Source organism: Erythrolamprus reginae, chromosome 3 (assembly GCF_031021105.1).
Source record: "Erythrolamprus reginae isolate rEryReg1 chromosome 3, rEryReg1.hap1, whole genome shotgun sequence".
Classification (NCBI taxonomy): domain Eukaryota; kingdom Metazoa; phylum Chordata; class Lepidosauria; order Squamata; family Dipsadidae; genus Erythrolamprus; species Erythrolamprus reginae.
Genome location: NC_091952.1, coordinates 154,609,139 through 154,627,042, shown reverse-complemented (window position 1 = coordinate 154,627,042; position 17,904 = coordinate 154,609,139). Strand labels below are relative to the sequence as shown.

Below are 17,904 nucleotides of genomic sequence, written 5' to 3'. Positions count from 1 at the left end.
TGCTTCTTTAGAAGATGACAGCCAACCAGCGGCATGGAGGCTGGGGATGGTGTGCGTGTGTGGAAAGGGTCAGCGGGAGAACTGGGGGGAGCCGTGGCCACTGCCCCGTGGAAGGGACCCGGCTGGGAAGCTCCCGAAGGTGTGGGCTGGGGTCTTTCCGGGAGAGCAAGCAGCAGGCGTGGGCTGGGGTCCCCCCAGTTCTCCCGCGGACCTCTTCCACACATCCTGACTCCTGCAGCCTCCGCGTTTTTCTTTCGGCTTCGGGCTGGACAGGAGGAGTTAAGCCAGCCCAGCGGCATTGATTCCTCCGGCCGCTTAGCTCCTCCCATCCATCCATAAGCCGAAAGTTCTGGCCTTTGTTCACCAGCCTCCACGTTTTTCTTTCGGCTTCAGGCTGGACAGGAGGAGCTAAACCAGCCCAGCGGCTTTTTACATTGGGGAGATGTTACCAGCCCAGCGGCACTGATTCCTCCAGCCGCTTAGCTCCTCCCATCCACCCAGAAGCCGAAAGTTCTGGCCTTTGTTCACCAGCCTCCATGTTTTTCAGGTCTGCATACTGGGCGGGCGGGCGGCGGGCGAGGAGGCGCGACCGAGGGGGCCGGGAACATCAGCATGGGAGGCAGAAGAGGACCAGGCAACCGGAGCAGTGTTGCCGCTGCTCCCGGCTCGGCTTCCCTCGCCGCCGTAGGCAACGTGCGCTGCGATCTTCCGGGCCGGCGAGGCTCAGTGACGGAAGGCAGCTGCCGGGCCAGGCTTGATCCGCTGAGCCTGGCCGGCCCGGAAGATCGCAGCGCACGTTGCCTGCGCCCGCGAGGGAAGCCAAGCCGGGAGCAACGTCGCCGCTGCTCCTGGCTCGGTTTTCCTCGCCGCCGCAGGCAACGTGCGCTATGATCTTCCGGGCCGGCCAGGCTCAATGACGGAAAGCAGCCGCCGGGCCGGGCTTGATCCGCTGAGTCTGGCCGGCCCGGAAGATCGCAGCGCGCGTTGCCTGCGCCGGCGAGGGAAGCCAAAACGGGAGCAACGTCGCCACCGCTCCTGGCTCGGCTTCCCTCACCGCCGTAGGCAACGCGCGCTGCGATCTTCCGGGCTGGCCAGGCTCAGTGACGGAAGGCAGCTGCCGGGCTTGATCCGCTGAGCCTGGCCGGCCCGGAAGATCGCAGCGCGCGTTGCCTGCGCCGGCGAGGGAAGCCAAGCTGGGAGCAACGTCGCCACCGCTCCTGGCTCGGTTTCCCTCACCGCCGCAGGCAACGTGTGCTGTGATCTTCCGGGCCAGCGAGGCTCAGCGACGTAAAGCAGCCGCCTAGCCCAGGAGGCTCGGCCGAAAGGGGCCGGGCTTGATCCGCTGAGCCTGGCCAGCCCGGAAGATCGCATCACGCGTTGCCTGCGGCAGCGAGGGAAACCGAGCCAGGAGTGGCGGCGACGTTGCTCCCGGCTTGGCTTCCCTCGCCAGCGCAGGCAACGCGCGCTGCGATCTTCCAGGCCGGCCAGGCTCAGCGGATCAAGCCCCGGCCCCTTTCGGCCGAGCCTCCCGGGCCAGGCACCGCCTTCCGTCACTGAGCCTGGCCGGCCCGGAAGATCGCAGCACGCGTTACCTGCGGTGGCCAGGTAAGCCAAGCCGGGAGCGGCAGCGACGTTGCTCCGGTTGCCTGGCCCTCTCCTGTCTCCCACGCTGATGTTCCCCGCTGCATCGGGCGCTGCCAGCCCCGAGTCGGACGCACCCTCACCGCCGCACCCAGCCGCTGCCCGCCCCGTCCTAGCCGGAGCCTGAGCCGGGTCCGCTCGGTCGCGCCTCCTTGCCCGCCGCCCGCCCAGGATGCAGACCTGTTGCCTCTCCCCGCGCCTGCCGCCGGCCCGATCCTGCGCCTCCTGCTTCGCCCCCCAGCCAAAAATACAAAGGCGGTCTGCTGCCACCCGCGGAGCAATGGGAAGCTGAAGCCGCTGGCGGTTTCAGACTCCCTTTGCTCCACGCTGCTCCGCCCTGCCTGTCATGCGGCGGCAGACCGTCTTTGTGTTTTTCGCTGAGGGGGGGGAGCAGGAGGACCTTCCTGACTCCCTCCCCCAGCGCCGGACCTCCTGCCCTCCCTCCCAGCCAAAAACCCAAAGCGGCCTCCCGAACGTTTTCCGTCTTACCAACCTGCTGCCGCCGCGGCGGCAAAACCCCGCCGCCCACCTGTCACCTTTTAAAACAGCCGGGTGGCTTCCCAGCAGCCTCCCGAAGCCGAATGCCAAACCCGAACTTCCGGGTTCGGCTTCGGGAGGCTGCTAGGAAGCCCCCCCAGCTGTTTTAAAAGGTGACAGCCGGGCTGCGGGGCTTCCGAGCAGCCTCCGGAATGCCGAACCCGGAAGTTCGTGTTTGGCGTTCGTAAGACGAAAAAAGTTCGTAAGAAGAGGCAAAATTTTTCTCAACCCCGGGTTCGTATCTCGGGTTGTTCGTAAGACGAGGGGTTCGTATCTTGAGGTACCACTGTACCAGTTTTTCCCGCCCGATGACGTCATGTGTCATCGCCAAACTTTCGTCCGCCTTTAATAAATATTTTTTTAATAAACTTTAATAAATAAACATGGTGAGTAATAATCTAAATAGTTGCTAAGGGAATGGGAAATTGTAATTTAGGGGTTTAAAGTGTTAAGGGAAGGCTTGTGATACTGTTCATAGCCAAAAATAGTGTATTTACTTCCGCATCTCTACTTCACGGAAATTCGACTTTCGCGGGCGGTCTCAGAACGCATCCCCCGCGAAAATCAAGGGAACACTGTAATCTAAGAATGGAATACAATTAATTGGCCTTTTCCACCCCAAAATAGATAAAGCAAAATCTGCTAGTATAATGACCAATCAATGTTCAAATATTGAGATTTATACAAGTATTTAAAAGGATACATGACTGACAATTAATGAGACTGCCAGCAGTACATAGCCAACGATGGTTGTGATTAGGCCTTCAAAGTGAGAAGCTTGAACCTAAAATCCATAAGCACACAACATGTATAAATCAAATAAATCACTTTTGTAAGAAGACCTATAAAACATTGCACATTCTATGGTTTATTATAAATCAATTATCAGATTTTCTATTGCATGTATATTTCATTCCTAAATAGATTTTAATTTTAACACAAATTTTCACACTGATGATGCTGATATTTATTATTTTAGCTGACTGAATAGTACAACTGCCTAAATATAAAAGGTTAATCAAACAGTTACAAACAGATACTAGATTTATATCCTGCCCTTTTTGTAGAGAAACTGAATTAGGCACATAGTGTCCCCTTCCTATTTTCCTTCCGCAACAAATCTGTGAGTTGGGTTTGGCTGAAAGAGAGTGACTGCCTCAAAATCATTTACTGAAACATCTACAGCAGAAGGTAAAGTGGACTGAAAATCCCAATCAATATTCATTTGATGCCCCACCAATAATCATAATCATCCTCCCACCCAAAGTAGCGCAGTGAAAGATTTTTATCAGGTAGGAATGTCCTTCTTCTGGCCATGCTATGGTTTGTAGCTACCACTTAACATTCCCTTTCCCAAAAATCCTGGAATGTACAGGTAATATGGGTTTAAGAAGATTATTTGCTTTTCAAAAAGGAATAACTTCTTTCCTTATCTTGTGTGTTTCTGCTAAACATGGAAACAGAAAATTCTGTCTAAAAAAATACCTATTATGAGAAAAAACGGGTGTCATCTCACCATATTACAATTTTTACAGAAAGGAAAGCTAAAGGAATTGCAGATACATTTCTTTCCTATACAGTATTTGTGGTGGAAGTTGTGTTTGGATTTCATATATAAACCCAACACACTGGATAAAAATCACTGTTCCTTTACTCCAGGAAACATGGGAAACCAGTATGAAAAAAGGATGATTCAATTCATAAGTAAAACTTCTGTGGGATTAACAGAATCACTTACATATTCTTCAAAGCCAAGGCCAACTATAGAGAAGTGTCCAATGTGATAGGGGCAAAATGCTAGGAGAGAAAGAAATTGGTGACAGGTGGCTCTTTTTGATAAATATACATCTTAAAACTAACCATTAGATAATAAATAGATGTAAATAACTGGGTTTATAAATTTGCTATATAAACATGCCTCACGTTATGTCAAATAACGATTTAGTGAGATGAAACAATTTAATGCAAAAACCTTTTCAGCCTGAGTCTTTTGTTATCTGGATTAAACAATTATGGTCATGATTAGCTGTAATTGGTTAAAAACAAGTTAACTTCAGCATTAAGATGACCATAATTACAATTAACCACAGTTCTTGATTCAGAAACGTGATGGATTAAAAGCAGAAATGAAAGTTATCAGCCTCTTCTAGACAAGAAGAGCCATGAGCCTAAGTCTCTGTGTAGACCAATTATATTTGGGTGAAAATACAATTATTCAATAAAACAACCTTTGATTAATACTATCTGGATTTTAGAGATTTTGTAAAAATCTCAAAATGGCCTCAAAATGATTAGTTTTCATAGCAAAATTATTTTTCTACAGTTTCAGCTTGCATGGATTATAATTGGCATGTATTAGAATAAAAATCAGGTGCAACAAGTAATTGTATGAGCGCGTTCATGGGTAAAAAAACCCATTTGCCGCTATATATAAAATTATAATTATGCAGTCACTAAATTACATGCAGGCCTACTATAGAGTCAATTTCCTTTGAGAAACATAAAAAAGCTATTTCTTTTCCTAACAAAAACATATAATTAGTAGTTAAAATTCATGCAGTTCTAGCATAATTTGTACCATATGAAAAATTATTCTGAAATAATTGAAAATACAGTAACTTACCAAAGACAAGTATGAATAGTGTGTTTAATGATACCACCCAAAACACATGTTCCTGAAGAGGTAGGGAAAAATGAAAAGTAACCATACAAAGCTAACTGATAAGTAATATTATCTTCTATTCTGTTCTTGTCATTCTGCTACTAATTTCTTTTCTAATTTTTCTACAATGCAATGTAGGGTTCTCTGTAGCTGCACATTCACATCATAAGAAAAGTTAATGCACTGTATTTGTTCAATTTGTATGACTGCCCATTTCAAACAATGGGCTCTAAATGGCAAACTATCATAAAATTAATTAAAACAGTTAAAATCACCATACAAAATAAAAAGTAAAAACATATAGCAGTTGAGAATTATTATAATCCATATATGTTGGCATAGCTAGGACATGGACTCTTTTCAGACATTTGGGACCCCAAACCTGGGCACATAAGCAGGCCTTCAAAACCTTCTGAAAGGCTGACAGAGATGGGGCCCTAATAGTTGGAGGGAGAGTGTTCCAGAGAGCAGGCAATAGGCAAAGAAGACATACAAAGGAAGATAAACAGTCCTTGGTTGACACGGCACAGAGTATGCCTATCCTGCTGGAACAGATTGGACTGGGAGAAACAACTGGGAGAAGATGGTCTCTTGGGTAACTTAGTCCCAAGCCATGAAGGGCTTTAAAGATGAAGTGCATCCAGAAACACTCTAGAAATCAATGCTTTTCATGAAATAATGGGTATTATATATGCTAAGTAATTGCTACCTGTGCAGTAAATATGTCACACAAACTATTAAGATTTTTTTTAAAAAAAACTTGGCATTTCTAAAAAATATGTGGTACATTAGCTGACACTGTATTCAAAGATTTAACATATTTGGATTCTACTTGCTAGATCAGAATGGCAGTAATGACAATAACCATTACAATTCACTTACCAAAAAAACTAGGGATCCATCAAGTCCAAGCATCTATAATAAACAAGAAATAATTTTGAACATTAACATAGCCTATACTACAGCATTCAAGCAGTTGCTAAATTTTAAAGAATTGTCAACTAATTGGAAAGGTGCAAAAGTGGGTTAAAAGTGACTTATCAGGTGGGTGATGCACTGTGCTCAACCATTAATTATGGTTTATAAATCAAAATGGCTGAGTTCACATATTATGCTAATGGAGCAAACACTGTGAATTAGTACAATATGTGCAGCCAACATATGCTTGTCTCTGACCATAATAGTTTGTTTTGATTATTCTAGTATTTTTACAAAGTTATCATAGAAATGCATATCTTCTATTGTTATTTTCAACTGAAAAAGCAGCTTCAAGATTTAGAGAAATAGTAAAATGGAAAAGGATACTTTATAAAGCTATATTTTATAATTTTCATGCTGTAAATTGTTTCAGGACTTTTTACAAAGTATATTTTCTCTTTTAAATATGTCATTTTTATCAACAATATTCTCTCTCTTCCCTAAAGTGCTATTTTTTTCTACTAAAGGTGTGGGGAAACTCTTTATTATTATAGGTTATTTTGTATCAATTGTAACATATGGTTTGATCAATATAAATTGGAAAACGAAACTGACAAAAAGGATGCAGCATAGAAAACCATCCCCAATGCCAAGCAGATTAAACTCAAGCTGTTGCATGACTACAGGGATATAATATTTCTGAACATAGAGGCCATACTCACTCTCTCCCATGTAAGTTCTTCTGCTGCTCGATCCCATTCCAATGCATTCCAATTCATGTCATCTACACAGAGTATCAAATATTGTTAAAGGGGGGAAAAGTCCAATTTAAAAGCACTATTTTTAATGTGAGCCAATCTTATATGGCTTGACTCCAGAAGCTATTATCTTCAGATATAATTTATCTGGTCTATGCCTACATGCAGAGAGTGTATAATTAGAGACCTGTCCTTATGTAAATTCAAGTGCAAACTGTCAGGTTTGACCTTGGCAAAGAAGTATCTGTAACAAATAAATAAATGAAGCATAACAAGCTGTTCAATTGAATAATCTTCTTATAATAACATGTAAAGAAGTGCAAATATTTTGGTAACTATAAAGGTGATCTTTTTCAATATTTAGGCAGATATGGCCAGCTGTTTACCAGAATTCAATGGAATAATTATTATAATTTACTTAATTATCAGAGAAATCTGAAATTACATTATACTTGCTGTATTGTTACCATAATACACAGTGCAAAAATGCACAAAGCAATGCTTTTAAAGTATAGTAATTGCATTTAGTAGTATTATATCATCTGAAGAACACCGAAGTATAGTAAATGGGCCACAATATTTAATCAGTATACCTTGTCCTCCATTGTTTGCATCTGCTGCATCTTCAACTACAACATCTTCTTCATCTTCATTGTCTTCTTCTTCTTCATCTGCCTGTTCTTCTAGAATTTCTGGATTTTCACCTACAACTACATTCTCAGCAGGCTGGTCCACAGGCTGATCAAGTACAGCATTTTCAGCACCAGCATTTCCTACACCCTGAGCCTGAATGCAGAAAAAGCAACGAAATTTCAGCTGAACTAAGATGATTTTTATCAATGAAAATTGTTTGAAATGTAGAACAAACAAATGTAGAAACAAACTTCTTTTTAACAAGGTCTTGTTGCTATAGAACTGGGATGTCAAACATAGGTGTCGAAACTCAATTTCATTGAGGACCGTATTAGAGTTTTGGAGTCTAGGTGGGTGTGGCTACAGGGGGCATGGCCAGCACAACATCACTTATGTTGGGGGCGCCTGTGGGTGGCCTGAGTGCTGTGACAGCCTTCCCAAGCTCTGTTTTTGCTGGCAAAGGCCGGTCCTTTGCTGTTTCCAGGTTGGCCCTAAGTATTTTGGGAACTGAATCTCCAAAATTGTTGTTAATGAGTGAATTTTGAACAGTTTGTAGATAATGTAGCAGTTCAATCTTTTAAGATCCAGAACTGCTCTCCACCCCCTCCCCTCAAAACTTTCGGTACTGTAAAAACAGTATCAAGTAGAAGCCCCGTCCCCATTGTTCCTGTGGACCTAAGTTGATGGTGTGGATATCCATCAAATGCTGAATAGCCTTCATCATGAGGAGTCTCCTAGATGGAATACGGGAAACAGGGCAATGGAGAAAGAACCTCGGTGGGGTGGAGAGGAAGTGTAGGGAAAGACCTGATTTCATTGTCTCCTGAACCAAAGCATCCGAAGTGGACTCTTGCCATTTGTCGGCAAAATGAGCCAGACGACCCCTGATGGGATGCTCGGATGTGCACTTGGAGGTGCCAGGTGGCACAACCTCCTCCTCGAAAGGGACATCTGGCTCGAAATGGATGACTCCTCTCTGATCTAGCTTGTCGTGGCTTGATCCATTGGCCATAAAACCCTGTGACCATTGGAAATAGGCACCTGTGGTAGAGTTGATGTCTGGGGTATGGGATCGGCCAATAGTCAGAGTGTTGGGTGACCGCTGGAAGGATCTTCTTATGGCCTCTTGTTCTTCCGCTTCCCCCCTCCCCCCATGAAGCATGAGCAGCTCCAGCTGTCTCCCCGAGCAGTCAAGATGGAACAGACTCACATTGGGAAGACAATTCAATCCGAAACCTCTGTTGTTTTAGCAATAAGTTTCAACAAGGCACTGCAATTAAGGAAGGCTGTAGCACAATGATCCTAGCTGAGCAACTGGGAAAGTAAACTGCAGCCAGGAAGGACGTCAGCAACATAAATAGAAGCTTTGGCAAACTTAGTCCAATCACTGAGCAGACAGGATAATACCACGCATGGCTCTCCTACCCACCATGAGGGAGAACAGTACAACAGCACATTCTGCTTCCCAATAAAGGAGAACATCTTTCTTTTGTTGCATCATCAAATACCCATATAGTAAAACTATTTTGTGCTGAGACAGATAACATTTATTCAGAAAATGCCTAAGCTTTCTATGATAATTTCATGAATGACACTACTTGGATGCTAAATTTCAGATCAATTCAAGTGGGGCATTCAATCCTGAAGAATCAGGAGTTGTGGGTTAAGGATGTGGACAAAATGCTTGAAACTTTCTGATTATTTACTCCCAATCTGTTCACTGTGGGTGTTCTAACTGCTAGTGCAATGGCCCAGACAGTAGGTCCAGATTAAAATAAATGTCATTCAATAACCATATTAAGTCAGTAGGAAGAATCATCAGTAGAGTAGAACAAGATTTAATTACAGTGTCATTGACATCAGCTTTTCATCTGTTATACCAGAATCAGAAAGGGCGATCAATATTTAAGTCAGTGTTTGGAACATGACAAGTAATTTGAATCTTCTAATAAGATTGACGAAGCATCTTTAGCTGAAGAAATATGGTTGATCACTTCAGGCATGAATTAGAAGCCTCAATCCTTGATATCATAATACTGTACACTCTGTAAATCATTTGAAACTATGGATAATATATCATGTAGCTTGCTCTATGGTTCACCTAGTAGAAAAACTGCATTAGCTGCCACTCTTATGCCAAGATTAATCTAAAAAAGTAAGTTCTAAGAAATCTGGGGAAAAAAGCCTTTTCAGATATTAGAGGCCTTGATGGTTGTACCATAATCTCTAATTTAGTTGCCAACATTGCAAGGATTGAATAACATTGCATGTTGTTGTATAATGATAAGTGATCCCCCGATCATTGCGAGGGTTCCGTTCCAGGACCCCCCGCAACGAGCGGGTTTTCGCGAAGTAGCGCTGCGGAAGTAAAAACACCATCTGCGCATGCAGCAGGAGCCGAAGATTGGGGGTTGGGGGGGTGCTAGCGAGCCCCCCATGTCGGCGGCGACGTTTTAAAACACCCGCGCGCCTTCCCAACTGAGCCCTCAAGCCAAGCGCCAAAGGCGAACTTCTGCGCTTGGCTTGAGGGCTCAGTTGGGAAGGCGCGCGGGTGTTTTAAAACGTCGCCGCCGACATGGGGGGCTCGCTAGCACCCCCCGAACCCCCAACCCGGGTTTGGGGGGGTGCTAGCGAGCCCCCCATGTCGGCGGCGACGTTTTAAAACACCCGCGCGCCTTCCCAACTGAGCCCTCAAGCCAAGCGCCAAAGGCGAACTTCTGCGCTTGGCTTGAGGGCTCAGTTGGGAAGGCGTGCGGGTGTTTTAAAACGTCGCCGCCGACATGGGGGGCTCGCTAGCACCCCCCCGAACCCCCAACCCGGGTTTGGGGGGTGCTAGCGAGCCCCCCATGTCGGCGGCGACGTTTTAAAACACCTGCGCGCCTTCCCAACTGAGCCCTCAAGCCAAGCGCCAAAGGCGAACTTCTGCGCTTGGCTTGAGGGCTCAGTTGGGAAGGCGCGCGGGTGTTTTAAAACGTCGCCGCCGACATGGGGGGCTCGCTAGAACCCCCCCGAACCCCCAACCCGGGTTTGGGGGGGTGCTAGCGAGCCCCCCATGTCGGCGGCGACGTTTTAAAACACCCGCGCGCCTTCCCAACTGAGCCCTCAAGCCAAGCGCCAAAGGCGAACTTCTGCGCTTGGCTTGAGGGCTCAGTTGGGAAGGCGCGCGGGTGTTTTAAAACGTCGCCGCCGACATGGGGGGCTCGCTAGCACCCCCCCGAACCCCCAACCCGGGTTTGGGGGGGTGCTAGCGAGCCCCCCATGTCGGCGGCGACATTTTAAAACACCCGCGCGCCTTCCCAACTGAGCCCTCAAGCCAAGCGCCAAAGGCGAACTTCTGCGCTTGGCTTGAGGGCTCAGTTGGGAAGGCGCGCGGGTGTTTTAAAACGTCACCGCCGACATGGGGGGCTCGCTAGCACCCCCCCGAACCCCCAACCCGGGTTTGGGGGGGTGCTAGCGAGCCCCCCATGTCGGCGGCGACGTTTTAAAACACCCGCGCGCCTTCCCAACTGAGCCCTCAAGCCAAGCGCCAAAGGCGAACTTCTGCGCTTGGCTTGAGGGCTCAGTTGGGAAGGCGCGCGGGTGTTTTAAAACGTCGCCGCCGACATGGGGGGCTCGCTAGCACCCCCCCGAACCCCCAACCCCCAACTCGCGAGCAGCGAGCGAACGGCGGGTGGCCGGGCGAAGGGCGGGCGAGCGGCGAGCGGCGGGTGCTGGGGGGGCTTCTCGCCCTCCCGCCAGCAAGAGGGGGAAGACCCAGGGAAGCCGCCCAGCAGCTGATCTGCCCGGCGCCACCTACGCATGCGTGGCCATAGAAAAAAAGGCCACGCATGCGCAGATGGTGTTTTGACTTCCGGGTTGAAAAATCGCAAATTAGCCTGTTCGCAATGGTCGGGAACGCAATAACCGGGGGATCACTGCATATGCCAAAGAAAATTAAAAATTTTAAATATTTATGAAATTTTACAAGAACTAGTGATCCCAGAAAAAATGAGCCATTTAAAAAAATATATATGTTCTTTTATTTTGGGAGCAATGGATACCATTTGGAAGTGTTCCTGGTAACATGGTACTAAATAACCAGTTCTTCATTTAGAGCCATAGATTAATCTGCATAGGCCATTACATTCAAAATGTATTTTGATCCTTGTAAAGTGCTGTGAATTATTACATGATGAAAGGTATGTAAATATTTTAACTTTGTTTTAAAAGTAAATGTGCACTTATTCATAAACTATTATTTCAAAACATGTTTTTCAGGTGTGTAAAACAAGTCTGAAGTTGTTTTTCCAACAGCGGAAGTAGGTAATTCACAAAGCTGCTTACTGAAACTCATTCTTATAATGCTAAACTATGATTTAGTAATATGGTTAAACATAGCCTTTTTGTGACATTTAATAAGCATAAGGAATAAAGCATCAGTGTTCAACGTCATTATAAACATACCACACTTTGGATTAATCTCAAATTAGAAACATAGAAACATAGAAGTCTGACGGCAGAAAAAGACCTCATGGTCCATCTAGTCTGCCCTTATACTATTTTCTGTATTTTATCTTAGGATGGATATATGTTTATCCCAGGCATGTTTAAATTCAGTTACTGTGGATTTATCTACCACATCTGCTGGAAGTTTGTTCCAAGGATCTACTACTCTTTCAGTAAAATAATATTTTCTCATGTTGCTTTTGATCTTTCCCCCAACTAACTTCAACTAACTTTAAGCTTATGCTAGAAAAAAAATGTTTTATGCAACAAATTACCGTATTTTTCAGAGTCTTTTTCTCCCCTTAAAAGGCTGAAAATTTGGGTGCAAATGTAGCTTTTACTAAGCTTTTTTCAGCCCTAACAAGGTGCTAACGCAATCTTCCATGTTTTGCTAGCTAAGCAATCTTTCCTTTGCCTGTTTTTTTCCCCTTGCTGTTCCCTCCAACAATCAGCTGGGCCTTTTTTCAGCTCCAACGATGTGCTAACAAGTGAAGCAATCTTCTGTCCTTTGCTAGCTAAGCAATCTTTCCTTTACTTGCTTTTCTCATTGTTTCTCTCTCGGAAGAGAGAGGGAAGTGAAGAGTTTTAGAAACTGTTTTTTATCTCCAACCAGGGGATAAAAAGCAAGCACGTGCGCTCAAAACCAGCAAACTAATGTGCTGAAGCTGACCAGACTAAGGACTAGCTAGATGAATACCTGGGAGGCAGATTATTTTTTCCCTCTTTTCCTTCCCCAAAACTAAGATGTGTCTTATACTTTGGTGCGTCTTACACTCTGAAAAATACGGTATATGAATAGATCCAACAGTGTTTATAAATACTTCCAGCTTTTCAACATAGGAAAAAGAGAGAGAAAAGGATTATACAGTATGTATCAAAAAAAAATTCAAACTAAATGTTACTGCATATAAAGTAAGCAGTATGTTACCTCATTCTGTTGCCCAACACCATTAATGGCTTGCTGATGATTCTGGTCTAGCCACTGTGGTGCACCTCCATGGACAATTTGTTCACGTAACCATACAAGGCTGATAAATGCACAGAGTGTGCATGTCACAACAAAACAACCTTGCAAACAGTCTGCCAATAAATTCTCTCTGTTGAAGAAATATCCAACACATTATACAACAGTTGACATAGTCTTTAGTGTAAATCACTGTTGTTGATTGCCTGTACTATCAAGCACTCATAAGGCAAAAAAACATACTTTGGTAGCTTGTAGTTATTTCAGCTTCAATCTATTCTATCAATTTCTTTACTCTGCCATTGCATAAAAGTCATTATCAGCAAGTTTCCCTCCAGAATTTTATTCTACTTTATATTAATAATCGTGCTAATTATGGTTTATCATACCAATTAAAATAAGAACTCCTTAGCCATTAATTTTCTACAAATAATTAATATTTATTCATTATTACACTTGTCCCCCATCTCACCCTGGGGCTACTCTGGACTGCTTACCACAGTAGAATGCAAATTATAAAATATTATAATATTAATATCAAATAATAATTCATATTTATACTTCCTAGTGGTTTTTGTATCTGACAAATAGTGCATGCATAAGGTATAAAATTGGAATTTAGATGACAAATCATTGCAGTTACTTTCCCCATATTATTGGACTCCAGCATTATTATGTAATACAGTGATCCCCCGATCATTGCGAGGGTTCCGTTCCAGGACCCCCCGCAACGAGCGGGTTTTCGCGAAGTAGCGCTGCGGAAGTAAAAACACCATCTGCGCATGCGCAGATGGTGTTTTTACTTCCCAGCAGCGAGGAGCCGAAGATTGGGGTTTCCCCGCCGCCCACGCCCACGTTCGCCTTTGACTTCGGGACTCAGTTGGTAAACCGTGCGGCTGTTTTAAAACGTCACCGCCGGCATGTCCCGAAGCCAAACGAACCCGGGTGGCCGGGCGAGCAGCGAGCTAACGGCGGGTGGCCGGGCGAAGGGCGGGCTCGCTGCTCGCCCGGCCACCCGGGTTCGTTTGGCTTCGGGACATGCCGGCGGCGACGTTTTAAAACAGCCGCGCGGCTTCCCAACTGAGTCCCGAAGTTCGCCTTTGACTTCGGGACTCAGTTGGTAAACCGCGCGGCTGTTTTAAAACGTCGCTGCCGGCATGTCCTGAAGCCAAACGAACCCGGGTGGCCGGGCGAGCAGCGAGCGAACGGCGGGTGGCCGGGCGAAGGGTGGGCGAGCGGCGAGCGGCGGGCAAGCCGGGCGAAGGGCGGGCGAACGGCGGGTGGCCGGGCGAAGGGCGGGCGAGCCGGGCGAACGGCGGGCGAAGGGCGGGTGGCCGGGCGAAGGGCGGGTGGCCGGGCGAAGGGCGGGCGAGCGGCGAACGGGGGAAGACCCAGGGAAGCCGCCCAGCAGCTGATCTGCCCGGCGCCATCTACGCATGCGTGCCCATAGAAAAAAAGGGCACGCATGCGCAGATGGTGTTTTTACTTCCAGGTTCAAAAATCGCCATATAGCCGTTTCGCAATCATCGGGAGCGCAATACCCGGGGGATCACTGTATTTCCTTTTATAAATATTTTAGACTAAACTGAAGTAATTTTTATATCCAGCTTAATGTTTAAAGTCTGACTCTTACTTTATTTACAATTTTAAATAATGATCTGATATTCTGTCACAAGATTATTAATGTGGCTTATTAATATTAAAATATATATTAAAGTATGGTTAAAATTAGACTGATATTCAATATTAATTCATCAGGTTTTATGTTTGGGGGAGCTATATAATGATAGAACTGAAGAATTTTGCTGCATTTGCAGGTAAAGAAGCCCAATATGCTTTTATCAAACCAAAAAAATACCATATTCATATACTTTTCTACTAATAAAACAAAGTTAATTGTGAAATTTCATAGTATACGTTGCACTTAATGAATATGTAACAACAAATTTATACTGAATTACACAATATGGATACTAACATATACAAATGAAGCCACCGTCCATAAAAGAGAAGAGTGACCTGTAATTTAGAAGCAGAGATGACCAAAACACCCCCTTTTTTATTAATACTTACGTTGATAACATATCTAATGGCAGCGTCAGTAGTGAGCTCACAGAGCCAGTAAACAAGCACTTGTAGATACGGCCTAAAGAGCAGAGAAAGTAAATACAATTTCTGGTGAATATCTTGAGTGTTATCAAGATATATCTGATAAGAGTACATTTTGACAGCTTCTTCAGGGTTATTTTAATCTCACAGCATACCTGAGGAAATGAATCAATTCAAGCTAAAAAGAGCAAGACATATGTTTTCCCACACATCAATCTTTACCCTTTAAATTTGGATTGAGTTATATTTATGTCATGTTTCAAATCTGAACACTTAGAGACTTAAGGAAATCTGAATAATATCAGACTAATACCTAGTAAATTAATTCCTTAGGTATGTTTTTTATTACCCAATTAACAATAGAAAATTGCCCCTGAAGTTTCTGGGACAAGACATAGTGTACAAAAATTAAACATTCATATAACTAATTTACAGGAGATTAAGCTGCTCTATATAAAGATAGATAAATGAAAACATAAAAACAAAGATTGGCATCACAATGTGCTGCTTTCTTATAATTTGGTCTAGTAGTTAAGGCACCCAGTTAGAAACCAGGAGTTATATTCACGCCTTAGGCATGAAAACCAGCTGGGTAACTTTGAGACAGTCATTTTCTTTCAGCCTATCTCATCTTACAGGGTTGTTGTGGGGGAAATAGGAGGAGGAAGAAGTATTAGAGCTGATCACCAACCTGAGTTATTTTTAAAAGTAATAAAGACAGGAAAAAAAGCCTAAAATATAGATTAAAAATAGTCTTTCTACCACTATTTATGATTTTAGCATGATTACCCAAAAACCAGGGTAAACTTATTACAGTGGTACCTCTACGTAAGAACTTAATTCATTCTATGACTAGTTCTTAAGTAGAAACGTTCCCAAGTAGAAGCAATTTTTCCCCTAGGAATCAATGTGAAAGCAAATAATGCATGTAAACCCATTAGGAAAGAAATAAAAGCTCAGAATTTGGGCAGGAGGAGGAAGAAGAAGAGGAGGAGGAGGACAGTCGCTGCCGAAGGAAGAAGGTGAGGTGAGGGAAATAAAAAAAATTCAAAACTTTAAAGCTTAAAAAAAAGAGGGACTCTGAGGCAGCAAGGAGGAGCACACGCCTCCCTCCGTTCACTCTGGGCTGCCAAAGCCTCCTTAAGCACCACCGAAAGGCTCCTCTGGCAGCCCGAGAAAAGCCCGAGATGGCCGGGATTAAAGGAGGAATGGCAGGAAACTGGCCGGGCCTGCGTGCCACTCTCAAATTTCCTGAGAAATTTTTCCAGGCTCGGGTTTTTAAGTAGAAAATGGTTCTTAAGTAGAGGCAAAAAAAAAATCTTGAACACCTAGTTCTTATCTAGAAAAGTTCTTAAGTAGAGGCGTTCTTAAGTAGAGGTACCACTGTATTATGGAATGCTTTAGAAGGCAGCTTAACACATTTAAGTGTGGCCCTGTTCTCTGTGCAAACAGAGAGCTATATAGATTAATCTTTGAAGAATTGTGCATGCAACTCTAGCAACTGCCTTTTCTATAATGTATGGTCTGATTTTTCTGATAAATTCACTTCCTGAGAGCCAACTGAAAATATATTTTTCCTACTGCCTTGTACTGCCTATGTATATTGCATTACATACTTACATGCTGTAAGAGGTACAACTCCTAACCATGCAAAGGCCACAAGAGTATAGTGAAACCAGTATCGTATTGCTGTGCCAATACTTGTAACCAATCCTGCAAATATATCTTGGATTGGCAGCCGAGAAGGCATATCTGGAGAATAAACTTTAAGAAAAGGAGGAAACCATGAAACTTTTATTGTTTTAATATAACTAACACATAACAGAACTGCTCTTAATAATGTATGTGACAAAAATAAAGAATGGCTAAAATTAATGGGGAGAAAATCAGATCAGTAAGTTTTTTATACCAAGTTGAACCATTAAGTAAATTAATGAATTAAGTATTTTTATTATTACATTTTTATATAGGAAAACTAAAAGAAAAAATGCACACAAAGAAATGGAGAAAGAGGGGAGCAAAAAAGAAAATTAAAGCATCAACTGACTAAATGGAATTTATCAGCATTATAGAAAGGTTAACATTTCCCATATTTCATTAGTTTTAAATGTGAATAATGAAGCAAGAAATATGTCTGGACTGGCTCTTGAAAAACTGGTTGAAAAAACACTGCTCTAGTGGATAATGCATCAGACTGGAAACTAGGAGAGTGAGTTCTAATCCCACCTTAGCCATAAAAAACCCACCTGGGTGAGCCTAATTGCATGTAAATCAGATAGCATTTGTTTTATTTAACTGTGACATATTTAAGAACCTAAACGTAGCATCAAACCACACCAAAACATAGAGTTGTCACAATAGAGCAAAAATAGAATACCCTTTTCCTAAGAGTAATTATCATATGTACCTAATAGCTAACTATTGTTCTACACAACTATCTATGGTTCACTGCTAAGAACACAAAATAATGGCTAAACGTTCAAACCATTGAAATAAATATTGAAGTAAAAAGGCAAATCGCCTTGATGATTAGTTTAAAGATTATCCTAAACGTTAAATTGGGGTTGTCTTACATTTTGGAACCATCTTCCTAAGAGGCACATAACAATACAGGTAGTCCTCGGAATACAACTGTTCACTTCGTGCCCATTCAAAGTTACAATAATGGCACTGAAAAATGTGACTTATGACCATTTAACGGTTATAACTTTTGCAGCATACCCATGATCATGTGGTCAAAATTCAGATGCTTGGCAACTGATTCACATTTGACCACTGTTGTGTCCCAAGGTCATGTGATCCCCTTTTGTAACTTTCTGACAAGCAAAGTCAATGGGGAAGGCAGCTTCACTTAACAACTGGGTTAGTAACTTATCAACTGCAGTGATTCACTTAACAACTGTGGCAAGAAAGGTCGTAGAATGGGGCAAAACTCACTTAACAAATGTCTCATTTAACAACAGAAATGTTGGGCTCAATTGTGCTTGTAAGTTGAGAACTACCTGTGGTAATTCTCTAAAAACTATACTAACGCTAAACATAAAAATCTATATAAAAATATGTCTCTATCTTTAAAAAAAAGAATGTTTTTTCTTTATAGAAAAAACATTTATGGCATGAAACCCCTAAAAATTTAGAAAGGCATATCCTCAAATAAAGCCCATGGACTAAACAACACACGTACACCATTAAAGAAA

At 43.6% G+C, this 17,904-nt stretch overlaps 1 protein-coding gene across 2 annotated transcripts in view; it reads right to left on the bottom strand.

Moving 5' to 3' along the window:
- Positions 1–17,904, bottom strand: part of MARCHF6 (membrane associated ring-CH-type finger 6) — a 64,514-nt gene that overhangs the window by 24,860 nt on the left and 21,750 nt on the right. The window contains exons 4-12 of one of the 2 annotated variants that reach the window (XM_070747070.1): positions 16,328–16,471; positions 14,672–14,744; positions 12,563–12,731; positions 7,110–7,302; positions 6,481–6,542; positions 5,723–5,755; positions 4,802–4,853; positions 3,917–3,975; positions 2,882–2,962 (exon numbers count right to left, since the gene is read on the bottom strand). In XM_070747070.1, coding sequence (XP_070603171.1) covers positions 2,882–2,962; positions 3,917–3,975; positions 4,802–4,853; positions 5,723–5,755; positions 6,481–6,542; positions 7,110–7,302; positions 12,563–12,731; positions 14,672–14,744; positions 16,328–16,471 — 866 coding nt within the window. The remainder of the gene's footprint in view (positions 1–2,881; positions 2,963–3,916; positions 3,976–4,801; positions 4,854–5,722; positions 5,756–6,480; positions 6,543–7,109; positions 7,303–12,562; positions 12,732–14,671; positions 14,745–16,327; positions 16,472–17,904) is intronic. The other variant, XM_070747069.1, reaches the window with a different exon arrangement.